The 26,588-nt window shown below is 40.7% G+C and overlaps 3 protein-coding genes and 1 pseudogene across 7 annotated transcripts in view; 1 reads left to right on the forward strand and 3 right to left on the reverse strand.

Annotated features, from left to right (window-relative positions):
• The window catches only part of LOC110054105 (polyglutamylase complex subunit TTLL1-like), a 101,000-nt gene that overhangs the window by 5,679 nt on the left and 68,733 nt on the right, over nucleotides 1-26,588 (forward strand). For all 5 annotated transcript variants that reach the window (XM_089284978.1, XM_089284977.1, XM_089284980.1 and 2 more), the window contains 2 exons: nucleotides 19,224-19,366; nucleotides 20,647-20,751. In XM_089284978.1, coding sequence (XP_089141104.1) covers nucleotides 19,224-19,366; nucleotides 20,647-20,751 — 248 coding nt within the window. The remainder of the gene's footprint in view (nucleotides 1-19,223; nucleotides 19,367-20,646; nucleotides 20,752-26,588) is intronic.
• LOC149115515 (uncharacterized) lies at nucleotides 3,624-3,949 on the reverse strand. The gene has a single exon (XM_089284987.1). The coding sequence runs from the start codon at nucleotides 3,947-3,949 to the stop codon at nucleotides 3,650-3,652; it is 300 nt and encodes a 99-aa protein (XP_089141113.1). The 3' UTR covers nucleotides 3,624-3,649.
• On the reverse strand, nucleotides 13,929-15,585 carry LOC149115516 (uncharacterized; annotated as a pseudogene).
• LOC149115517 (uncharacterized) lies at nucleotides 23,027-23,744 on the reverse strand. Its single transcript, XM_089284986.1, has one exon. The coding sequence runs from the start codon at nucleotides 23,630-23,632 to the stop codon at nucleotides 23,144-23,146; it is 489 nt and encodes a 162-aa protein (XP_089141112.1). The 5' UTR covers nucleotides 23,633-23,744; the 3' UTR covers nucleotides 23,027-23,143.

Below are 26,588 nucleotides of genomic sequence, written 5' to 3' on the forward strand. Positions count from 1 at the left end.
CAATGCAGCACGAAAAAAGCGGGCAGCCAGAAACCTCTTATGCAGAAACATCCTTCAGCAGCAACAAAACACAACCCTTTCAGCCAGGCGAGGTGTCCACCCCCTACAACACCAGGGGCGAAGAAATGCAAATGAGGCTACACGAGCAGAGGGCCTGCCTGATGAAAGCACACCTCTTTTGAGCGACTTTTTGGATTCAGAAGAAAGAAAATCACTGATTGATGATCCCAAAGATTTAATCAGAAAAATCTCCCCAAGAGTAGACTTCGGAAAAATGAACCCAATTGGTTTCAGCAAAAAAGGTAATAATACTGAGATTGTTTCATTTGGCCCAAAGGGGGGTGAGTCCAAAAATTTCAAGAGTGACGGCTTTGGACGTCAAAAAAGTTTCACAGACAAATTTTCAAAAGCTCTGGGGCCAAGGGCTGAAGAAATCATAGATGAATATGGCGACACCATCAAAGAAAAACAACAAAGACTGGCAGAAGCTGAAAATGAATTAAACCTGGCAAAGTCCATAGCCGCAAAAAAGGAAAAAATAGAACTTCAATTGCAAGAGTTTATACAAAAAATCGATAAAACTCAGGCCCGGATTGATGCTATTCAATCAGAACAGGTCTCCAATCTTGAAAATGAAGCAGAAATCCAAAGGCTAAAGATTTTGAAAAAAAATTATCAAACCAAATTTGAAAACAAAAAAAAAAAGAATTGACCGAGTTTGAAAAACAATTTAAAAAAAGAAAAAGACCAGGAAAAGGTTGACCAAGGCTGTTGCCTAAGGAAATTTTTTAGGAGCCCAAGCCACTTTTTTAGGAGCCCAGAATAAATTTGCCATGGTCAATCCGGGGGGTTGGGGAGATTGGGGAAGACAGGGGGGGGAAGCATGGAGTGAATTTGGAAATTTAGGGGAGCGGTCCGGAGGCGGAGATTTTCCATGAGACACTAATATGGTTTATTAGTATAAATCTACTAGCGTTCTATCACGAATGGCATTCTCTGATTGGCTACGCTACATATGGCTACATATTTCTATTCTGTGATAGATGGTGAGTAGCTTAGCAGCGTGCACTGGGGGCTGCTGCTTTGTGTTTTCGAAGTGTCTGTGAAGAGGATTTAGATGTAAGTTTTGAACGACTGGTAGATTTGTACTAAAACAATTAGATTATTCGCTCTCGATTTCTATGCGTGATAGTTGACCTGGGCTGCACCCTCATCAACTATCACGCAACAGAAATCGAGAGCAAATAATCTAATTGTTTAAGGGCCCATTAACCAATTTATGCACCCGCTCGTGCGAGTTGCTAAGGAGGTGAAATTTCACTTCCAGTTACTTACGTCAGCCTGAGCGCAGAAAATAAAAACAACTCAATAACTTCCAAATTCGCTCACATTTTGGATGTTTTTCTTTGTGTTTCACAGAATGCAAATTATAAAAAGTACAAGCAGAGACAAAATAAGAAAAACACAGGAAAACAAGAGCAATAGAAAGAGAAAACTAACTCCGTGTGGCTTTGTTTGATCTTACCAAAGTGCGCTGGTAATGTAAATTGTGCACACGCTGATAGGTTAACTTCCAATATATATCGGGCACACTTCCGGTTTCTTTAAATACTAAAGGAAACGCGGGTTTTCATTAAATCCAGCCTTTTTTGATGGATTTCGATCAAAGCCAACATTAGAAAGATAGCTATGCATTCCTTTTTCAAAATCATGCTTTTTTCAGAAAATTACGAATTTTTTAATATTTTGAAATTCTCTCAAAATCTGACCTTTTAGAAATGAAACAAAATCTATGTATAGCGTAATGAGGATTTAAATTAAAATATTAAAGCAATGAAAAATATCCCGATAAAGTAATTTGCCTGGGAGCCTTTGCATTTTTTCAGTATTAGTCACATGACCATGGGCGTGGACTGATGACGTCATCACTAGTGTTACTAATCCTGAAAAAGTTAAAACACATGAAATAACTCTGAACTAACCAAAAATGATGAGGTTCTATAAGAATAAGTTTTCCTTAGCAACGACTCGAAAAGATAATGGGCCCTTAATATCAATCAAATTCTTGAAATAAAGTGTTCAGCAAAGTGATCAGGTCATGATTGAGAAAGAACACCATTTGTGGTCAAACAAATTCAATAATTGGCATATGCATGCTGCCGCTTTTTTACAAAAATTTATATTGCTCCTTTAGTTTTTAATTGAGCAATTCTCTTTTAACAAAGCAAAATACATTTTGCAAATCGTGAAATGCAAGCTGCAAATGAAAACAAATAAAAATGAAAGAGGTATTTGTGGTGTTTGAATTTGGCCTCACTGAAATGTGCTTTCCTTCCCCGGGCTTCAGTTGTTTTTTTAGGCAGCATTACTGCATTGTATTGGCGGCTTCTTAGGAGACAATATATTCTCGTATATTGGGCGGAGTCATGGCAAGTCCTTTGATAATTTAAAATACGAAACCCTAGTATGCAAAAAGAATTTGATGATGTTTTCTTTTTGCTGGCTAGCTACTTGAATATTTCGATTGTTAAGTTGTAAATATCCTTTCAGAAACTACAGAAATTCATTCAGTACAGCTAGGTGAAGTTTTCCAAAGTATTGGACAAAAAAAGCCCAGAATTTAGAGACAGTTATCTTTATTCAATTGTAAATATAATGTCAGCAGCATGATCACTCCATTTCCAAAAATATTTGTTATCAAAGTAGTTATTTTGCAACTGGAATCAGTAGGGCATCAACAGAAACACAATCCGTTGGCATACATGACATACATTTATACAATACTGAGCTTGCAATGCATTAATGTGGAGCTCCAGCGGCCCAAAGGGCCGCCAAGCGGAGCCCCGTACTCATATAGGAAAGAAAAGGAAACCCATGAGTTGATTTTCCCATGGTTATCATGGCCAGCGGTATTGCTCGTGGGCGCGTACGCACAATGACGATGACAAAGACGGCGGAGTTGCCCAACATGGCGGCCATACTCCAAATAATAGGTTGACAGAGACATGCAGCCTTGGTTTACCATGTACTTCCTTGATCTTGGACATCCATGTTATGACCAAGTGACACCTGTCAAAACAAGATATCTGCTGACCAGTATCATGTGACCATATCACGGGCTCAATTTTACAGCTTCTCGAGGTCACGTGTTTTTTAAAGTTGACCGCTGACCAAGTGCTGGTTATCGATTAGATCGCAGGCTCGTATTAGGTTAACTTGTTGGAAACAGGGCAGGATTGTTCGGAAGCCGGTTAACGCTAACCCAGGATTAAACATTAACCAAATTATAACTTTTTCTTACATACAAATGTTTTTTGCTGTTTTGTTTTGTGTATATGGTGATTATTAAAACTCAAAACAGAAAGCCAAACAATAAACAGTAAACCTCACCGCAAAGTTACAAAACTCATGTCAAAATTCTACCTTTTTCTGAGGGGAGGCAAGGGGAGGTCTTGTCACGAAGATTTTAAATTTTCGCTTTCATGAATCACGAAACAAAAAATTCACTTTTCACGATTCTCGAACATGTGCATGAAACTGTAATCAAAATTTGTACAAAAAAGTGCATTCTTTAACTTTTCCAATAATTTACAGCTGTTGGAAAGGTGATACTTGAAATCTTAATTTGTTGGTTTTACTTAGAGACCTCTTAAGAGAAATATCGGACTTGGACAGCTCTTGCACTGCGAGTTGTGACTGCTCTTAAGAAGGTCAGAGTATTGTCGTCGTAGTCACTTTCCACGGTATCGTCAGGCCCACTGTCTGTGTCATACTGCACATCATCTTCTGGGACTTTGGGGGCTTCAGACACTTCAGGATGAGCGAAGGTGATTTCTTGCTCTTGCTCTTCTTGTTCGTCAACGATTGGTGGAACAGCTGGCTGATACTGTGCAGGAGGTTCAAGGTAGATCTTGTCCTTTGGGTAAGCAGAATCTGGTGGACGATACATATTCAAAGGCGAAGTGCCAGCCTTGAACTTCATTGTTTCTTGCCTCAAAGTTCTCTGTCGAACGCACTTGCCATGCTGAACTTTCGCCAAGATGCGAAAGTTTGGAAATGTCTTTCTGTAGAATTGAACTGTCTGGAATTGGATAGTACAATGTTGGGTGAGTGAAATAATAGGCTGCCCAGCTTGTTATCCTTTTGATGCTTTCCTTAACAGTGTTTCCCAGATTACGGGAGTAGTTAAGAGATGTGGGGCATTGATCCTTGAAATGACCAACAGCGTGCAGATTTTCCACTTGGGTTGTCAGACAAGCATGAAGATCAACGTGGATGTCTTTGTTGGTAGACTTCAATTTATTATCCAGCCGATTAAGTTGATTGTAGATCATTTGTACAGACTTAGGGGTTAAGGTTAGGATTGGAAGTTTGAGGTCCCATTGATCTTGCGTGTCAGTGGAGAACGCTTTTGGTCGACTTATGCCATCCTTCACCAGTCTGCAGATCCTGACATCCAAGCTTTCACCGAGGCCACGTTTTATGCACTCTTCTTTGATTCTGCAAAAACTAGTCACATATCTTAAGAAGGCATTTAAAATTTTGTGCGAATCTCTTATGCCAATTCTGACACACTCCTTGGATCCAGCAAATTTGGAAGTGCCTGATTCTGACTCAGCATGGTAAAATATAACTGATTCAACAACCGCGAGGACTTTGTCAGATTCAGCAGCCATGATCTTTACCAGTCTGAGTTACACCGAGTCCGCACATGTCGTTCATCAATGGCTCATCAGTCAAAAATCCTATTGAGACGGGTTCATTGGTTAATACGGTGATCAGAAAATCAACGGGTTTATTTAAACCTGTCAATGTGTTTCATTTGTCGCTACTCTCAGTCGGCTCTACTCAAGCGTTAAACTCACTAAAGTCACGGAAAAAATGTGATCACAATGCAGTGAAATTCAGCTACGAACTCAACTTAAGACATTCACAATTTATTTCTTATCTATTCACGATTCACAGCCAAGGAGTTTTGCATTTCACACCTCACGGAATACATTTCAATCACGATTCACAGAGCACAAAAAAACCGGATCATGGCATCACGAAAATACCCTTGCCCCCCCTCTTTTCTGGGTTAGCTTAATGGGGCTTTGAACAACCCGGCCCAGGAGCTACACTTTTAGGCTGGCCTAAATCTATATATTAGGGCGATTTTCAAATATGGCTGTTTTCGGCTGTTTTGTGAGCGGAGAGAGACTTTGTTGCCATGTTTTGGCCCATATTTCTCAAGTTAAAAGCAAAACAGACCCAGAGTAGCTGTTGTTTTCCGTTCAATTTATTGTGTGAATGATGTTTTGACCGATTTCATGAGAACATTGAAGTCATCGGACAGATTAGATGGGTATGAAAACTCCATGTTTAGGCGCCCACTTGGCCTCCTTGGACAAAACTTAATTCACCTGCACTCGTAACTTAGGCGCCTCAGGTGACCGGGTGCCTGTTAGGCAGCAGCCTTGGTTGACAGACTCAAAACAAGCCTCGGGGTGGAAAAAAAAGACAGAAATGTCTTGAAAGAAAGGTTTAACAGCACCAAGCCTTTGGATGATTTGAAAGAGCAAGAAATCAAGCTGCAGTGCCAAAAAGAAGAAGAACTGGCGGTCATCCAAGATGAAAACACCATGCCCTTTGCCAGAGAAGCCGCAGAGGCCCGATTTGCAGAAATAAACGACGATCAGATGCGCTTGCAAACTCACATTGAAGAATGAGAAAGAGCATGGCCTCTGGGCGAAAGAATCAGAGAAATTTTAAAAAAATATGGGGTAACGGTTACATCTGTCCTCATGCCAGTGTCACGATTGGGGCTGTTGTCAGTTCAGTTACCAATGCTTTGAAAGCCACCGGCAAAGCTTTGGGGGCCAGCCTCAAAGGAATAACCTCAAAACTTGGGTCTATGTTCCCCGGGCTGATCAGCCAGGTCACAAGCTTTCTTTTCAAAACCATGGGGCAGATGGTCAGCTACCTCACCGAGCATACTGGCTGCTGATCCTTGCCACGGTGGTCTTTGTGTTTGAAAAATATATCAAAAAGCAGGGTTAACATGTGGCAATCAAGATTAACCCCACGATCCCTACGACCCCTATTATAACGGCTGTTTTATTGATTTCATGTTGACTCTTTGCATTGGCTTGACTGACCGTGGGCTCTTCTTTTTTTGTCTGCTGTTTGTCTGGCAATGGCTTACCTGTTTGGGCAGCCATGGCTGCTTTGTGAATCAGGTTAGATGGGTTGTGGTTGGGCAGGTTGATTTTTGATGGGCCGCCTGCCATGAGTTTGAGTGCGGCTTTTTTTGTGCCTGGGTTTACCTCGTTGTTTATACCCAGCTTCATTCCAGCAACAGCCTGTTTCAGCTTATTGTTGTAACCCACCGTGCTTTCGGTGTTGATGATCATTCTCGCAGGCATGAGCCACGTGCCCGGGCAGACCGCCAGGTTGAGCCTTTCCTTAGCTTGATCTACCACCAGCTGGTACCTTTGCACGCTCTGGGCCAGGTCGGGCTTTCTGATCATGTCTTCCATCAGCACCAGAAACTCGCTCTGGGCTTCTTTTGCCTGGCCACCTTGGCCAAGAATACTGCTGCGAACATTCACTTGTGCGCCCAAGATGCAGTACACGAAGGCTTCAATTGACTGGTTTATTCAAGTCAGACCTGCCTGCGTCAGCCCTGGTACTGTGTTTAGTGCGAACCAGTCGTACTGGGGCACATCTTCCAGCTCAATGTAATAAATCAGATTTCCTTTGATGGCTTTCCCACCTTCATCACTGAATTTATTGTAGCCTGGATAAGCATTATCTGTTTTCATTGGGCGGCCTGACACATAAAAATATATGCTTCCAAGCCCATGGTTGGCCCTGTGTGTGAACCGAAAATCGCTTGATGAATCTATGCCGAACTCATCGCAGATCCTTTTGTATGAAGCCACGTCATAATGGTTATCGGATTTGTGTAATGTTGGGTCACCTGGCAAAGCGCTTGTGCTCTGTATACCACCAAGCTTGTACAAAACGCGCCGGACTGTAAAATACACATGGAATTTAGAAAAAGCTCTTATTTGCAGCGGCATTGCCAGACCGCTGTCAAAGATTTCTCGTGAAATTCCACAGCCCTGTGTCACACAAAACACGGCGAAGTTGAGCTGCTGTGGCCAATATTGCATTTGAGGGCCGCTCAGCCACCGCTTTGATTTGGCTGCCATGTTGTGCCTTAGCCTTAGCCTTAGAAGGTTTCTTGTGTCACATATATGTTAATGGGTTGGATGAAAACTTGTTTCAGGCTTGCAGGTGTTTCTGCAAAATTTACAGCTGGGATGGCCAGCACTTTATTGGTTTTCATTGGCAACAATTGTTAAGGGAAGCCTTCCACTTATGTCAAACCAAGAGCAGAGTTCATTTTTTGACTCCAGTAGTGCCTGTCTGAACCAAACACGCTTTGAAGAGAGCCTGGCCCTTCTGCCATTTCTGCCATTGTTTTGCGTTGTTCATCGATGTTGACTTGTGCCGTCTGGGACGTGGCTTCTTTGGCCTTTGTATCAGGCCTTTGCGCCCATTTTTGGAAGTTTTTGAACGCAGCACTATCCATTTTGAATATGTTATATTTGTACAATATAATGGTGGTGCTTACAATTGTCACGCAAAATAATGGAGAAGCCGTATACTTTGAGGAGCCACTCCTGAAGGTACATTTCTCTCAGACTCCTCTCTTTGTACAATAGCTGGCATAATCTTGAAAGAGTGGGGCAAATATCTTTCAAAAATTCTGGTAAGGTGCTTGCCTCTTTGCCTCGGGGGCGTTATACTGTTGAGAGCCTTGCAAAAGAGCTAACAGAAAGTTTTAAAAATTATAAAAATGAGTCAAAAATTGCAGTAGAAACGAATAAACCTAACTCTGTTCTAAAAGTAATAAGAAGGGATCCAGACATACAACAAATTTCAGTTAGTCACCTCCCATGGCATGGTGAAAACCCCCACCGCCATGCCATGGGATAAGTAAGTAAGTAAGTAGTTGCCCTAAGATGGTGTTGGGCTGTTGGGTAGAGCTATGGTCGTGGAAACACGGCGGAAGTACCAGTTCAGCCTCGAGCTGGAGGGCAAATAATCAGATCCTTGGCTCACGTGGTGAGTCTGTTAGCGCTCTAGGAGCGGTGTGGAGGTGGGAAAAAATTCAAAACCTCTCAGGAGGGATGGATGGGTTGCACTCCAAATTCCAAATTCAAAATCCCTCCTTAGAGGTTCTGGTGGCCACCAGTTTTGCTGTTTCTATTTTACCGTCATTTAAATACACAAGTTTTATTTACATAAACATGATTGCCAGTTTCCACTTGGTTGCTTTTCTCGTGCATGAATATTTTACACCTGAATGGCAGAGACGCATGCATGATATTACACGCAAGGTAGTTGCTGCCATGGAAGAGATTGATTAGTCTTGGACGGGCTTTTGTTTCAATTTTGGTTGCCATGAAATCACTCGGCCTCTTATTTTTTTGCTTCAAAAAATGTATGTGCACCTTAAAATGACATTTCAAAAAAAATAAAGTGCTCTTTTGATAGTGAACACGAACATTTCATACTCATTTTGACAGAAGAACATTGGCTGCTTATTTTAAAAGGGTCTTGGATGTTTCTTGTGGGTCTAAACTTTGCATTATTTCAACCAATGACATTTCCAACAAAGATACCGTCTGTTGACAGTGGGTCTCTTTCTGTATTGAAATTTCTACTAAGCCCCAGTAAGGCTCTTCTTTCCTCGCCCGTCTCGCTCTTTTGTTTTTCATGTGGCGTTGAGGAATCCACGTCTACCACAGCCCATTTTACCAATGACCAGCAAACCTTCAATTACTTTTTTTTCTTTGTCAAGTCCGAAAGCGAAACATACCACAGCGATTGTTATCCTCGCTGCCAAAAGCCTGCCCCAAAGGCGGCAAAACTTCTTAAAAGTCTGTTTGAATCTTCCAGCTTTTCCAAATGCGTGTATGTTTCTTGTTCAAGCTCTTCCAACCGGTTGTACATTTTTTCTTGTTCTTCTTCAAGCCCTTCTAACCGGGTCGACATTTCGTCTTCAAGCTCTTCAAAACAGCGGTAGCATAAATTGTTAGAATTTGTTCCCTCTACCATTTTCGTTGTATCACTTAATATTTAATTACAGATTTTACACTGGAACGGTGTTTAGCACAGTTTGAAATCATAATACATGTTACTATTTTCTGATTTTCTCATTCCAGTGTTATATATATAATTCGTGCGCTGTCTGTTTTGCAATGTGTATGTTAGCGAAGACCGCGTCCACATGAACATTATTGCCCCGTTTTTATCTTTCAGTTTCAACACGACTGATGGTCTGTATTTATTGTGTCCGTGATCTTGTACTTCATGCACCTTGTATATACCTGGCTGTAATACGCCATTTGATGACTTCTTCTCACTCTTGGAGGTCTTCTTCTGCTGGCCAGAAGAAACTATCTTTTTAGTGGTGTGTCAACAATCTCGCGCCCGCGTTACCATTTCTTTGTTTGTTGGTCACACAGCCACTCAACTGGTTATTATGTGACCTGGCGTCAGTTGAAAATGCCTCATACATGCAACATATAAACATTGCAAGCGATGTTTCCATTTCAGCCCATTTTTTTATTGAGATAGGTTAAATTAAGGTAAATCACTCCAAGTATTTCGTCTTCTATGTACTCCACTAGTTTTCTCAAAGATTACTCTCGATGCTGATTTATTATCTGATATTTCATTGCGTGTGTTGTCTGTAGTTGCCAACTGCTAAATGTACGATTTCTTATTCAAAATGAACATCTGCTTAAAATGCTCATTTGCAGCCTGATACGTATTTTCATTTACACTAACTGATCTTAGAGACCTAAAGACTATTTTGTGAAGATAAGACCCCCGGGCAAACATTTCTGGATCAATTTTGGAGATAGTGATCCCGGCATGAAAGGTCAAAATGTCAGGTGATTAGCTCAAGTGCCTAGTCTTCGAGATGCTCTCAATTTTTGGTTTTATTTACCCAAGCTAGATTTGCGATAAAAACGTATTTTAAGGGATACTTTTAACTAGAAAAATAGTTTGGGCAGGTAAATCCATGTACCAGATTAACTTTCTGGTCCACGAAATTGACCTAAATTTTGATGTGGCGCAGCATCATTAGAGCGTATAGTTTTAAAAATTTGCTTAAAATTCAGGTTTAAATTTTATGCTGATCTGACAACGTTGAATAACTGCTAAAAGATGATATTTTAGTACTATGGGTTAGCTTTTCCAGTTACACTTATTATTTTAGCTAGCTAGCGCTCACAAAAAGTGTAATTTTGGGGTCAAGTTTTGCTCTTTTCAGGGCAAAATATGTAAGGCTGTCTCCACAAGAAAAACAAAAATCCAAACAACCTCAAAGGTACAGTTTTGATAGAAATAAATTAGTAAAAACCTTCTTCCTAACAAAGTTTCAGAAAATCTAATTTTTCTATCCTGCATAGGTATAGGTGACCATTAGAGAAATCTGTTCTTGAGTTGTGTGTATAACTGTCATGATCAATCATGTCTTCATCTCTTTCTCCGCAGTTCACACATAATTATAATGTTTCATATATAATTTCACTTGTATCTTCACCATCTACGGGTATATTATGAACTCACAACACAACCAGCTCCCAGCTAGCTTGATAGTTCAATTGCTAGATCACTTTACCAGCATCACACAGGTCATGGGTTTGAATCCCGTTCAAGCCAGCCTGAAGTTTTTCAGGCTTTAATTTCAAAGCTGCTTAAAGACTCTGTCGGGCAGAATGCTCTGTGAGCGTTTGTTTTGATTTTGTTGCTGAAGAAAAGCGTTTTAAAAATCAGAAGGATTTGGGTCATTTTGTGGTCTAGAGTACAATTTAGTGGTAAAAACTGATAGATGTTTGCTTTAGTCGCAATTTGGCTCAGAACTACTGTATTTTGAAATTCTGACTTTGCGTCATGAGGTGACAAATGTCAGCTATAAGTTCCTGCCACCGCACACGTCATGCAGAGACTTGAAACAATTCCATGCAGCAAATTTGCTTTTTATTTGCTTTCAGAAGCATACATACAGAATGTTATAACAGTACTTACTATATGCTTAGCATACTGTCTTGGTCACGATGTAGAATAAGAGTAACAATTATTATTTTTATCATGATTTTTTTCTTGACAATTTCATACCGTGCTATGGAATCCATACAGAGTTTTTATTGACAACCGGTCAAGTGCGGATACTAAAACATTTTCAGTTTGCTCTTTTTGGCAATAAAATGTTTTCTTCACCAGGAGTAAAATGCAGTAGAGAATGTACTCTTCATCAAAATAAATTTCAAGAAATCCCACCAAAGTCGGTTAACCTCAAATTGGATGAATCCACAAGCAATGTGATACCCTTTTCTAAAGGCTAGCAATGGGAAGGAAATTCAACTCACTCTCACTTACTGCAGCAAATTGGAGTATTTCTTCTTGTATCCAAGTACAACTTAACTAATTCTCCGCAGATCCTAGACAGATTTTCTCTGTTAATATTCTTTTGAAGAGCGTCTATGGTCTACACCTCCCACCAAGGTTCCTCGCAGTCACCATGGCTGAAGTTACATGATACCAGGCATTTTTAAGCTTCTCAAATAATTGTGAAAAACTAACAATTTGCGATCAAATGTTCACCTCAATGTTAAGGGTGATAATGAATCCTGTCATTAAAGGCAATAAATGTAGCACAATCTGGATGGATGCTTCGGATTATAAAGGATTGAAGAGTGAAACAATATACATCACATGGTCTCTAGTAGACAGGTCCAAAGAGCACTGAATGACCTTCAGATGATCTACTGTGATAGATAGGTGCCTGGGTGATGCTGGACCCTGGACCCGCGTAATGCCCCTTCGTAAACGCTGCAAACAAAGACAGTTGACTAAAGGATCTGAAGGCCATGTTCAATGTAAAGGGAGCATACTGCTGAAAGATAGACCTTGATGGAGAAATGGTTCAGATTGTCTGCCAATAAAGAAGCAAAGCGCATGAGAGTCTCCTCATTGGCTGAGGGAATGGAGCCATCCTGGTTTGCACGACCGTCCTGGTGGCAAAAGTCTATAAATTGACATTGGGCAGATTGGTACACTCATCAGGTGGAAGTTGCAAGACCTTGGGTAAGTAGGAACTGACACTTCTGAGTCAAGGCATCTCAAGCACTGCCAGAAAGGAGGTAGGAATCTGGGACAGGGTCAGGTGGGCATGTGGCTCCAGGTGTCTGAACCGCCAAAATTGGAATCAAGAGAGTACATCAGCAATTGGATTAGCTTTACCTAGAACTGATGAAGCTGTAAACAAAAATGAATGACGGATGGCCAGCATAGTCAAATAATGTAGCAACACCATTAGGCTTTTGTCCTGCGAGGTGCCAGACTTAAAGTACAGCCATCATGGACTCACTGTCACATAAGAACTCAACTCGCTGAGACACCCACTGAGGGCCCCACAGATAGGCTGCTACCACAATTGGGAAGAGTTCCTTATAAGCTATAGATAACGAACTTTGTGCAACTGACCAGGCACTGGAAAACCAGTGGGATTTAAAAATAGCTCCATAGCCCAAAGAGCCAGCTGCCTCCGACGAAACCTGGAAGTCCGGGAGAGGGGCCCATGTGGGCATACAGAAAAAACTGAGGCCATCCCAAGTTTGGAACAGCTCCCGCCACCAGGTTAAATCCTGCCGAAATTCTTGGTTAAGCCTATTGGGATGATCATCATGGCGAAAGACACAAAGCAAGTTGATCATCCAGCAAAGGAATGTCCTACCCTGTGGGGCGACCTTGCAGGTGTGATGGAGGTGGCCGATCAGGGATTCCAGCTCGTGACATTTACAAAAACTTGCTGCAGACCACTCATCTAACAGTGTAATAATCCTATCTCTCTTGTCAGCCAGGAGACGAGCCTGAAGTTTTTCAAAGTCAAGTTCAATCCCAAGGATTGTAAGACAAGTCGCAGGTCCCTCCAGCTTATCCGGATGAAGGGGCAGGCCAAGTTCTTTTACACAGTTAAACACAGGTTTGAAGGTTGTTGTGGCAGACAGGGGAAGCCGGTGGGCCCAAGGTGAGGAAATCGTCCAAGTAATGACGGAGGTATGTGACATCATAATTTTGAACCAGAATCCATTCAACCAGGTCTGCAATGGCAGTAAAGATGAATGGTGCTGAACACAGCCCAAATGGGAGCACCAAATCCACAAAATATTGCCCACGCCACTTCATGCCAAGAAGGAGGCGCTCATCTGGGTGGATTGTCACATTCCGATATGCACTTGCCACATTGAACTTGGCCATTAACGTTCCTCAACCCAGAGTCATTATGCCATCAATGAAAGCATCAACTTAAACAGACTGAACTGTAAACAGGGGCCTGGGGATGCCGTCATTTATGTTTTACCCCTCTGGTGATGAGAGGTCCAAAATGAGACGCCACTTCCCAGGCTGATTATTTTTGGGGATCACCCCGAAATGACTTATGTGCAAAGACGGAAGCGGCGGCACTGGAAAAGGAGCTGCCTCCCTACTGGAAGAGACTTCATTTTGCAAGTAGGAGTCAATCACTGATGGGTCACGGAGGGGTTGAATCCTATCCGAAATCCATCCTGTATGCCAGAAATCACATAAACTACAGCTGATTTGTCAGGATGATGGTGCAACTCTGCTTGAAATTGATCCAGCTGTAATGGTGAGACCTTAGAAACTGGAGATAACAGGGGAAAAGAGACAACTGTAATGCTGGGCTTAACTGGACCTGAAGCTGACCTGAAACTGGAACTGAAACTGGAACGGGACAGAACAATTTTGCCAGCTGAGGCAGTCCATTCTGCTGGCTAGGCAACGCAATCAATTTATTTAACCTATGTACAGACACAACACTGGGCATACCTCATTTGTCAGTACTGTCCCCTTCTCCCCCCAGGGGAGGGGAAGCGGGAACGAAGTCTAGCTGAGCAGGGAAAGGGGCAGTTAGCCTTGGTACGCTCTCCCTCGCAGTTGCTGCATTTGTGGCGGAACCTACACCTCCCAAACGGCCACCGGCATTGCCCTTTATTCCAGGAATGGCAGAATGGTGTACATAGCTAGGCGGGAGTCCAGGTTGCCTGAGGAAGACTGAGGAAACCCAGAAAGAGAGGACGGCTTTGGTTGCAGTAAGGACAATGTTGGTAAACGCAGATGAAAATTATACTGATCCAAATTCATTTTGGACCAATCATTAAGGCCCAAGGCAGCGGCATCCCTTCTGAAGGCCAGATTGTATTCAAGCCAAGCCAGACCTGGATATTGATGGGCTGTTTGAATAATGTGGAGCTTATACTTCGTCAGTTCTAACCAACGCAGGGGATAGGAGGCACACAGGACCAGCTGGAAAATTGGGAAGGCCTCGGTCCAGGGAAGAATATCTTTAATTTCAACTTGCCTGCGTTTGGCGTGTGACACGAGGAGTTTACCCTCCAGCATGAAGATTTATCGTAAGCAGATCCACCAACTCCCCAAACTGGCCCTCTATGAATCTTCTCAGCCAATTTAGCTGGGATTGGTGCATGGCCCGAACCGACAATAAAAGCCTTCTCAGACTTGGGCACTGATGCAGAATTACCAAAGCTTGGCAGGCTACTGGCTACACTGGTACTGGTGAAGGGAGTGGTGATAGGGGCCACGAAGTGGGCCGAGCTCGAGTCAGTGATGGTCAACATGGGAGAAAAAGTAGGAACAAAAGCATGCAAAGTAAACGTACCTGACAACGCCCCAGAAGCCACAGACAAAACGTTGACATCATAAGAAACAGCAGTTGATCCGGAGGAGCTAGATGGAGCAACGCCAACAGAAGTACCAGGGACAGAGAAATTTAATGGTGAGGGGGCGTTCCCTTGAATTGAAGAGATAATGGTAGGAAGGGTGCTTCCAAGTACGTGAACAACAGCCTCCGTGATTGAATCGACAGCTAAAGGCGCCAGAGGGCCAGAGGGAGCCGTTGAAACCACCATCAGCACGGGAGACAACAGAGGTAACAACAACGAACACACTGCAAGTACGTGGGATGACAATGCACATACTAACCAAGAATACTGGTGGACAATGTCAGCCCCAGAGCTCCCACAGCCATATGACTGCTGCAAATGCTACAGAATGCACCAAATGCTTAACAAACGCTAACAGATGGCCAAGACATTAACAAACACCTACAAAAGAACACTAATGACCAGACTAGCTCCTGGTTGTAAACTATGTAAAATTCATTAAACTATATCAAACACTACAGAACACACCAAACCCTAAACAAATGCTAGCAGACGGCGAAGACACTAACAACTGCCTACAAAAACGCGACTGATCAGACTAGCACCTAGTCGTTAACTATGTTAAATTCCATTTAACTATATTTAAAAATATGTTGTTACTGGCATAAAATCTATAAAAGGATGTTCTGGTTGCTGCTGTCACAACCTTCTTCAGTTAACAAAAAAACGTAAAATAACTTACAAATTGATCTTGAATGTGTTGAAGTAGTTGACTGAATGAAGTAGTGGACTCTTCCTTGAAGTGTGGCATTCCATCCGAGATAATAACTCTTCCATGATCAATAAAATTAAAAAATTCTTAAGTATTACACAATATTATTATGCTTACCTATTGTTTTCACTCATTTTGAATTCCAACCCCCTTTCCATAGAAATGATATCTAACCTTCATTATGAAAACATTAATTACTAAAAGGTCATGCTTTTCATTGCTCTGACACAGCTTTATTGTCAGTGGTACTAATTCAGTGTTAAAAAATAGCGAATTAAGTCCTTCAACTAGTAAAAGAAAATCTGTGTTGTAAGTGACATAATTTAATAATAATGATGATAATAATAATAGTACAAATGAATATGTGAAAGATCATATATTTGAACTGTGGAGAAAGATATGAAGACATGATTGATCATCGCAGTTATGCACACAACTTAAGTAGTTGTGAAATTAAAGTCTGAAAAAGAATTCAGGCCTGAACAGGATTTGAACCCATGACCTGTGTGGCTCTACAAACTGAGCTACCAAGCCATCTGGGAGCTGGTCACATCGTGAGTTCATAATATACCTGTAGGTGATGACAAATACACATGAATATATGAAAGATCATATATTTGAACTGTGGAGAAAGATATGAAGACATGATTGATCATTGCAGTTATGCAAACAACTTAAGTAGTTGTGAAATTAAAGCCTGAAAAAAATTCAGGCTTTAATTTCACAACTACCTAAGTTGTGTGCATAACTGTGATGATCAATCATGTCTTCAAATAACAATAATAATGATAATAATAATAGTAATAATAATACTAATAATAATAACAATAATGATAATAATAATAATAGGTGGGAGGTGCGGTGGCCCCATGGTTAGTGCACTTGGCTGGGGACATCGTGTTGTGTTCTTGGGCAAGACACTTTACTCTCACAGTGCCATTCTCCACCCAGGTGTATAAAGGGTACCAGCGAACTTAATGCTGGAGGTAACCTTGCGATGGACTAGCATCCCATCCAGGGAGGAGTAGAAATGCTCCTAGTCGCTTCATGCTACAGAAGCCGGGATAAGCTCCAGCCTGATGGGTCACTTGGCTTGTATGGAGACTACACATCTCGTGTGAATGCAATAAACTAGCACCGCAAGATTATAAAGCGAGGCGTGACAGTGTGGGAAGGGCTGTTCATTGGATGAGCCTGAGAGAGTCAGTAAATCAGATGGGGTCAGGATCTTGTGGAACTAGAGTATTCAGACTAACCATGTGATAGAACATAGAAGGCCTGATCTAAGAGTGTTAGATAAAGAAAAGCAACACTGTCAGATAATATCCAGACATAGGAATTTCACGAGACTGCAGGGTGAAACTGAATGAAAGACGGAAGGTCTATAGAGAAGTATCAAAAGCTTGCTAGGGAGCTGAAGAAGATCTGGAAAGTAAAATCTGAAATAATACCTGTTGGGATTGGTCACTTGTGCACTGAGGACAGTTCCAAAAGAATTAAGAAATTGGACAAGATTGTAGTGAAACTTTCTGTGGAACTAGTTCAGAAAACAGCTCTTCTTGGAATGGCAAAGATTCTCTGAAAAGTACTTGATTTCTAAAGACACAGGAGGTGTCTCAAGTAAAGAGTTAAAAGACCACCAGCACCATTTGCTGAGATGCTCATTTACATAAGTAATCATAACAATAGTAATAATAATGATGATAATAATGGTGATGATGGTGGTGATGATGGCGATGGCGATTGTGATGGTGTTGGTGATGGTGATTTTTTTTATTTGCTCAAACAATTACAACAATTACAATTAAACTTACATTGGCATACAATATGACAGACACTATAGACACTATACAAGTACACTAATTACAAGACAATAATTATTACTAAAAACAATAGAAAGTTACACTTGTTGAGGCATGCTATGGTCTTGGAGTACAGTATAATTATAAATAATTACAATATTCACTTAGCGAAATTTACCATAGATTTCTATATTACTTCATCAGGATCTAGCTATTCAATTTCCGCTATTTTTGATTTTCCATTGATTATTTAGTTTTTGTTTGAATTGATCACCAAGTGGGAATTTTTCCATCATTTTACAGTCATAGATATACTTTTTCATTGGTGTTATGAAAATTTGGAATTTCCACCTCATTAGATGCTGTGATCCTATGGGTAGTGTAAAATCATTGAAAAGGATCTGCTGCTTAGTCATATTAAATTGTGATTTCTGTTCATTGTTGAACCATATCATCATTTTATAGTAAAAGTCCTCAGTGATAGAGCAAGCCAGGAATGTGTGTTCAAGGGAATCTGGACTTTTGCAAAAAAAACATTCATCATCTGGTTTAATTTTGTATCTTTTAAGTTCCTTTTTGGTTACTAGTATCCTTTGAAGTAGTTTGAAAGAGAATTGTCTTAATTTATTGTCTGCCGACATTTTTGAGATGTTCTTAAATAAGTTATTCCATTTGTTGGTGAAGGGGGGGGGGGGTGGGGTAATGTTTGGACCATGATTGAACTGATGTTGGTTGTGTTTCCCATTTCACTTGGAAGAGTGAGTAATAATCCTTGCACCGCCTTTTAGGCAAATGGATGGTTTTTCCTTCAGTGAGCTGGTATACATCAGTTTCTTCTGTGATTGTTTCTAGAGGTTTTTTAATAGTCATAGCTTTTAATTTAAGACTTTTAGGAATTGCAGAGAGAATTTGGCAATAATAAATGAAATTGACTTCAATGTTGTATTTGGTCTTGAATTCTTTATAAGATAGATAATTGCCAGCATTCTTAAGAAGATCTTTTACAAAATATACCCCACGCCCGCTCCAGGTTTTCCAATGCAAAGATTTTCCTTCAATAGTGACATCTTTGTTGTTCGATATAATAAAGTCACCTTTGAAGCAGTAATCCCTATATTGGTCTCGCAATTCACTAAAGTAATCTAGAAGTTCTGAATTAAAGGGGGAAATATCGTTGTCTAATTTTTTGTGTTATAGTTGCATTTCAAGATAAATGGTGATCCTCCATATCTATTGAAGTAAGCACTGGGAATTGCTTTCAAAGCATCATTGGATTCACCTAGTAACCTGCCTATCCAGCTTAATCGAACTGCCTGTTCTAAATTTTAACATTTGGAAAGTTTAGACCTCCACACGGTCTTTGATACAGTACAGTTGTTTTTATTTTGTCCTCTTTGTTTCACCAAAGAAAGCTGAAGAGCTTTTCTTGTACTCATTTAATAACTTCCTCTGGAACACATAGCACTGAGGCTGGGTATACTATTTGAGAAATCCCGGATGCTTTTACCAATAAAGTTTGTCCCATAAGGGTGAGGTCCCGAGACAGCCAAACATTTAGTTTTGTTTCCATTTGTTGAATTTTGATGAAAAAGTTTTGGTCGTTATTCTTATTACGATTGTACGAAATATGGATTCCTACTGTTTTAGTTCATTAGTTATGTCTATTGCTAAGGGTTTAGTCTTAGTTTAGTTTAGTTTTGATGGTGATGGCAATGGCGGTGGCGGTGGTGCTGGCGCTGATGCTTATGCTGGTGCTGGTGCTGGTAATGATGATGATGATGATGATGATGATGATGATGATAAAATGTAATTGAGATTGATTTTTATACCAATTTTGCATCCATGACTTAGCCACTGAGTTCCTGTATTTTGCAGGGTGATCAACCATTTCCCTAACCACTATGAACTGACAAGAAAAGATATGATGATGAAAAACATCAAGAGATATCGTAAAGAATTAGAAAAAGAAGGAAATCCTGTGGCTGAGAAAGATGAACTTGGCAGATACCTTCATCTTGGTAAATACAGAATTATGATAATGTTATATAAAATCTACAGCAAAGTTATACCAATTCAATGAAATAATGTGATCTACATCAGTTATGATTTCATGGTCAAGTGTACTTGTCAGATGAAGCTGAAACACAAAAGCAAGACAGTGTGTCTAGTTATCTGGGTCTGTTTTTTGACCTATAAGAAATTATACTTTTCGCTTTCCGTAAATAAATATCACGTGTGTTTTATGATTATGTAAGTAAAGTCAGAGCCCTTTTTCCACGCTTACATGGCCTCTTCTAAACATGAGGGGGGTTTGGAGAATGTGACAGTTATGCAAACCTGAGATGTAGTCAAAGGTTTGTATAAATTTCAAGAATTCTCGCAACCTCCCTTGTCTTTAGATGAGGCTATGTAAACACAGAAAAAGTACTCATCTATTGCTCTTATAAAACATTTTTCAAAAATAAACATGAATCTAAAACTTCACAACCTTGTTTACATACCCTAATTTAAGCACACCTATTGACCAATCAGAGTGTGCATAGTACCTGTTCTTTTATAAACAACAATGGTTTTCAGTTATGACAAAGAAAGAAATGTCCTTTGTGGCTTCTTTGAATGACCGGGAACTAGCATTGGAGTGTGGTAGTTTTTGTCTGTTGTCTTGACAGTGGGTACAATCTGCTCCCTAGGCCTTTCTTTTATTTCTCTATTGCTCAGTGGTACCTTCCTTTTTTAACTCCTTTACCACTACCATCATCAGACAAATACTGAAGAAGATAATTTTCACATGTGGCACAAAGTTCTGCAATTTCACATCCATCTACTGGTTGGACTTGCTTCTCTAGGTTTTTCTTTTCTCACTTTTTGCCAATTTTGTATTTTCTACCATGTAGTAGGTAGCTCTGTTTACCAATTTAGTTAGCAAACATATGGCTACCCATGTAAAGTGAAAGTTTAAAAAAAATATGCCTCTCTCCATTTGACTCAGTTTCCCTAAGTCTTCAAACTCTAGACGATGTATAATTTAGCGTTTCATACTGTTTTTGGCTGGGTTGCTATTTGGTTGTCTGATTTCTGTGGCTAGGGCTCAACTTTCAGGAAAAAACCTTGGAGCCAGCTAGCCCCTGAGTTTTCAGATTTAGTTGCCAGCAAAAGTATTTCAGTGAAAAGCGCAGAAAGTTAGTTGCCAGTGAAGAAAATTCAGTCCCATTGGTGACCCCAGCAGTTGCAATGTTGAGCTCTGTGGGAGACCTTCAGTGTATTACTCTGTTTTCTAAAAGTGAATATTTTTTTACAGATTTTATTCCTGTTACATTCATCTTGCCAGCAGATTATAACTTGTTTGTGGAAGAATTTAGAAAGAATCCATCCAGCACATGGATCATGAAACCAACCAACAAATGTAAGCCTAACTCTATACTTGTATCAGCAAATGTATATTCAATTAATGTTAACAGCTGATTCCATACCTCAGTCTGCAAATTATAAATGTTAGAAAATATATGCCTTGTTCCCCTATAAATGGGCAAATGTCTTATGTCAGTGGTAATGCTCGCTCAAATGACCGGTAACCAATCAGGAGCCGAATCAAGAATTCAAGATGGCAGTGCCTACGAAAGTCAGCCATGTTAGAAAACAGCCCACTAGCCTCGACGGAGGACTGGGATCGGTCTCGTGGATTTCCATGGTGACACAAATCACAACAGGGTCACGCAAAAAATGTCATGCAACTTCAAACTCGATACTTACAGTGTCCTGTGGTCCTAAATGACAGAGGTCTGTCCAGCAAGTGGCCATGATGAAGACTGAGAGACTTGGGTCCGACTGCAGCTTAGATAGGGTGGTGCAAAGCATCATGAAACAATGACCTCATCGGGAACCAATCAGAATGAATTAAAGTACTTACAGTGGTTGGCTTCCCCAATCACCCTCTCTTGAGGAGAGCAGTAAACCCCGAGCATGTCGATAAGTGGGGCACTCCCGAAGGTATTTCTCGGTAGAGATGAAAAAAGGAAGGGAGTACCCCTGAAAGTCAATGATCACACAGAATTGAAAATGAAAAAACTATTTTTAATCACTGAACAAGGGGTAACAAATCCAGTAACTTACTTGTTTTCCCATGATCTCTTCCATTACAAAAACAGAAGTTAGTGCTCAACACACATCTCAGGATGTAGAGTGAAGTGACAGGTCTCGGATGACACTTATATACCTTTCTATTTGTTCCAAAGCATCCTGGGACGGTGACCTCGTTTGGAAACCAATCCTAGACTTGCCCCACTCCCTTTGCGGTCGGAGGGGTAAAAATAGGGGTGAGGGGGTACTCCCCATTCCAAAGCATCGTGGGATGGTGACCTCATCGGGAACCAATCCTAGACTTGTCCCACTCCCTTCTCGGCTGAAGGGGTAAAATAGGGATGAGGGAGTACTCCCTCTTAGTCTGCTATATAAAACCTTCATACGTTTTGAAAGGGAGCAAAGTTGTTGACTTACAAAATGGAAGTTAGAAGAAGTCGAAGACTAGTAGGATTGACCCCCAAAGTAGATGAGCTCAAGGACAAATGTTTCATTTGTCAAGGCGACCTTGTCATTGACTCCTTGACTTGATGTAGTGCGAAAACTTATTGCTGTGGAAAATTTTTGCATATCGGCGATGGGGACGGCCTTATCATATTCACAATCGTAATATTGTTTCGTGGAGGACCTTGCCGTACCATGTGAATCTTTCCATCTGGTTTGAATTAATTTTTATACAAGACTCACCATCTTCGTGCAGCAAAGGCGAAACGCTACCCTATACATCCATGCCTATGTCAACTTGCTGTGGATGACCATTACTCAATCAATAAGACAGACAGTGTATGGAATGTTCAGTAGAAACATCCCCACAGAAGTAATGCTCTGCGTGCGCGAAGTAAAGTTTACGTTATTGTTCCTATCGTGGCTGCACTACGACGCTAAGGATGAAGTGATTATCAACAGATTAACTCTTCAGTCATCTTTTTCATCCCCCATTTAGCCTGAAGACACAGCTTGGGTGTAACATGTAACTTTTATTGTAACTCAAAAAACTCGTAAAAAAAATATAAAAAAGCTAAAACAAAGAGTCTGAGTCTTTATAACGTTTATTGAATAATGATAATAAAAATAATAACATGAACTCCGAAAGAGAATTGATTACAATTTTAACTCTTTAAGCCTTGACCGTCAGTATTCCACAAAGTGTTGGGAACTAAACTCGTTTCCAGTTTCACAGACTCTTGGTCCCTGGCCCCAAAACGCATGATATTCTGCCCTAGTTTTCTTTGCTTTTGGTCATGAAGTCTTTGCCTGATCCGTTCCTTATTCTTGGCATGATAACTTCTCCAATATTCGTTGATCCTTTCCTTGTTGTTTTTACAGTATTGTCTTTGGTAATTTCTGATGTGCTCCTTGTTCTGTTGACAACAGGCTCTCTGGCTGCTGGCGAGTCATGCCTTGTTGTTTTCATACTATCTTTTATGACGGGTTTTGAGAATCCCAACATTCTCTGCACAATATCTCTTTTGTTGGGCCAGGATTCACTGTCTGTTCTTTGCATAGTATTTTTTGTGGTAGGCCTTTTTACAGACAACCCTCTGGTTATTCCCTGACAGTTGATTGGAGCAATTCATCTTCCATGTGTGGCATCCTACAAATAATGACTAAAACCCTGGAATCACACACTCTTATAAGAGTCACATGCCTTGGCTAATTCAGGTCTCAACCTCTTCTTCTACTTCCTCTTCGTCATTATCGTCGGGGAGTAACTTCTTTCACATTAGTCTATTTGACAGGAATTTCCATTTTGCCACTGCCAACTTGGCCGCTTCATCAAAATCCATGTCATCTTCCTCAATGAAGCATTGAAAAGTCTTCATGACTTTACGGTGTATTGCGTCATGTTTGATACGGTGAGTCCATTTTAGATGCTCTAAGTAAGTCCTTTGTAGCCTTCTTCTACTTACAGGTAATAGGGCATTGAACGCAGCATTTTTGGCATAGTTTTGGGATTTTCCCTTATCCAGGAACTGCTGGACTTCTTTCAGGTAGGGTTCTTTGAGATCTTCCCCGACGTTTTGACATAACGGACTCCACGGATCTGGTTCGTTGTCGTCTGCTTCTTCTTCCTCTTCGGAGCTGCTACTATCCTCCTCTTCCTGTTCCTCTTCAGGCTCCTCTTCTCCCACCTCCTCTTCCTCTTCTACATTTTCATCATTGTTACCTTCCACAGGGCCAAAAATATCTGTTGAACAATCATCCATGATTCTCGTCGACCTTCACCCAAGACAATGTGCTTCAAATGAGCCGAGTCGATTAAACTGATGTTTAATATACCATTTTGGGCAATGATCAGACATCCTCTCTCTTTCTTCGATGCCAGCACGGGTATCCTTCGTGCGTCAGGAGGTGACTAAACACATGTTTCCTGTTATCACTGGCGGGATGTAAATCCAGGACCGTGTACCCAAATGGTCGTTCGGTCACTGTTACCGGCGACCTTTCGCTTGTTAAATAGACTCCAAATTCATCCAAAATGATCCAAAGGACAATCAACAATTACATAGCTGGCAGAATTACAGATTCTTTAATCTCCTCAGTAGGATAGAACCGTAAAACTAGAAAGCAAATACATGACGAAATTCCATGAGAAACTGAACTGTTCGCGAGTACATGTGCAAGCCAAAATACAAGAAAATCTTACGACAATACAATAAATCAGAGCGAAAACGAGTTACAAATACCTTTGTCCAGCGACGAAGGGCAATGAACTGGTCTTAAATCTTAAAGAATCCAAGGAAAAAATGATCTATTTTGTCACAAACGAGCAAGATAACTTCGATTGCCTTACATCTGGCGTTAGCAAGCACACGTGTTTTTGCCGAGCACACGCTAAAAACCTTGGGAATTTACCCAAGCGTCTTTTCGGCTTAACGTTAGTTACATGGCTCCCCAACAGTGGGAATCCACTGTTCAATACCTACAGAAAATCTCACTAAAGAAAAAATCCGGTCAGAAAGGGTCACATGACAAAGTCCTTAACCCATTGACGCCTGAATGAAATTGCCCGCGACCCACCCCTAATTCCCTGGCGTTTTTTGGAATATTTCTGAGCGAGCGAAAGCACAAAAATAAACCATATGTGCAGTAACCACAGACACAGGATCAGGTTTCAAGACATCGTTTATTTAAAGTTGAATAAATGAAGGGTCAAAATATTAAAAAATATTAGCAAACAGAACTCAACCTAATGTGTAAAACTGATGAGAAAACAAGAAATTATATTTTCTTTACTGTGCGACAAAATGTCCCACAGAAGCTGAGAAAATTGACTTTGCGAAAATGAGTCAATTATTGACTTTGGAGGACAAAAATGAAACCAAATACAACAGAATTGAATTTCTTGTACTATAACGGCTAACATTTGAGAAAACAACAAAAAATAAAAGCGAAGAACTCATGTAAAAATCAATCTGAAAACAAGAAATCAAGTAATTTCTTCGCCGCGCGACGAAAATATTACGGCCCTGCGAAAGAAAGATGAAAGTGGTAAATCAAAAAGACAAAAACAAGCGAATTATTTTGAGATCAGTCGTATTTCAACTGTGTTAAATCAGTCGCCATTACGTTCTTTTCTCAGCGGTTCTGTAGTAGCTGAATAAGACTCCAAAAAATATTTGAACATAGCGAATAAACTAAATAAACAAAGTGCCTAGAGGTTGCCGTAAATTAAATATGCAGAAATCCAGCGTGCAAGTTACTGTTCACTTTTAAAACCTAAAATTCCCAAATACAGGGAACCAAATGAAAGAGATGTGAAAGGAAGTTCAATAACAATAAATTTTCACTCAAGCTGAGACAAAGAAACCTATTTAAAAGCAAAAAATTGTTCAAAATTTCGCAGACATGCTTCGCTGCATGACCGCATGTTCAAATTATTCTTCACGCTAACGCGGAAGCTTGAGTTTTTACCGACCGCTTTTGCAGTCATTTTAACGCCCATGGCTTTACCAATCGTTCCAAAAGTTGAATTCAACTTCGAAGTAATAATGTACATTACCATTTTTGTTTCTGAAATCCAAAAAGCTGCTTTAAACCTGCGATCTGTCGTCGAAACTTACTTGAAAGCGCTCCGATCTTCATGTTTTCTCGGCGGTTGTAGGAAGAAAAACTTCTTCACCAGAAAGTTTTGAGGACTCTGTATTCCTTGATCCTCCATTCTGAGGCCACCTGAACATTGATTTGTATTTTTCCTTTCTATTTTAAAACCCAAAGCAGTAATTTATCCGTGTTAGGAATGAAAACAAGACCTTGGAAGTTTTTTAGATTTGGACCGCAACGCGCCATGTTATCTGCACTTTTCGAACGCACGATTTTAAGAAGAAAAACGGTCTTTCTAGGACCCCTAAAGTCCTCTGAAAATATGCTCAGAAAGTCCATTCTGATTGGTTTATTTGTCCTCAAGAACGATAGAACAAAAGGGGAACCAAAGAATCTTCAGGGAGGGTAGGAAAGGCAATTGTCCCCATGTGCTTTTTTTCGGGCGGTTACGGGCGGCACAGGGAAATGGAGGAGTTTTTCGCATGGGCGGTTATGGGCGGCACAGGCGTCAATGGATTAATAGTCCTTAATATCTTTCTTGGCACTAAGCCTCTGATTTGGCAGGCTCCTCGACGGGGAATTCCCGGTCTTGAAGTAAAATCAGCACCAACTTGTGAACTGGTCTTTCCAGGCGCTGAATTTCATGTATTCTTCTTCCATGATTGTCGAGAAGTCGAGTTCCGATGGCTAAGACGACCTTTCGAACAAAACCATCCTCACTCGGTAGGGTCTGCTCAACTCGTGCTAACTTCCACTCGTTTCTTGGGAGATGATCATCCTTCACCACAACTATGTCACCAATCGCTAGGTTTCTTCGCGGTTTGGTCCACTTCTGGCGTACTTGTAGTGTGTGTAGAAATTCTCTTCTCCATCTATTCCAAAATTCATTTGCGAGATGTTGTACCCTTCTCCATCTCTTCCTCGAGTAGAGGTCATCTCTTAAAAACACACCTGGAGGAGGCATTAGCACTTTAACCTTCATTGTGAGGAGGTGATTCGGTGTTAAAGGTTCTGGAGCACCTGGGGACATCACGTTGTTCACGGTGAGTGGTCTCGAATTCACTATGTTCTGCACTTCTTTCATAAGTGTGCGAAAGCTTTCATCGTCCAACTGAGTTC

The sequence above is a fragment of the Orbicella faveolata genome, unplaced genomic scaffold (assembly GCF_042242905.1).
Source record: "Orbicella faveolata isolate gen_17 unplaced genomic scaffold, um_ofav_v1 contig_13, whole genome shotgun sequence".
Classification (NCBI taxonomy): domain Eukaryota; kingdom Metazoa; phylum Cnidaria; class Anthozoa; order Scleractinia; family Merulinidae; genus Orbicella; species Orbicella faveolata.

Bases quoted from the DNA above. Each gene is read 5' to 3' on its own strand.
- LOC149115515 (XM_089284987.1), bottom strand. From the start codon at position 3,949: ATGTATCGTCCACCAGATTCTGCTTACCCAAAGGACAAGATCTACCTT.
- LOC149115517 (XM_089284986.1), bottom strand. From the start codon at position 23,632: ATGGATGATTGTTCAACAGATATTTTTGGCCCTGTGGAAGGTAACAAT.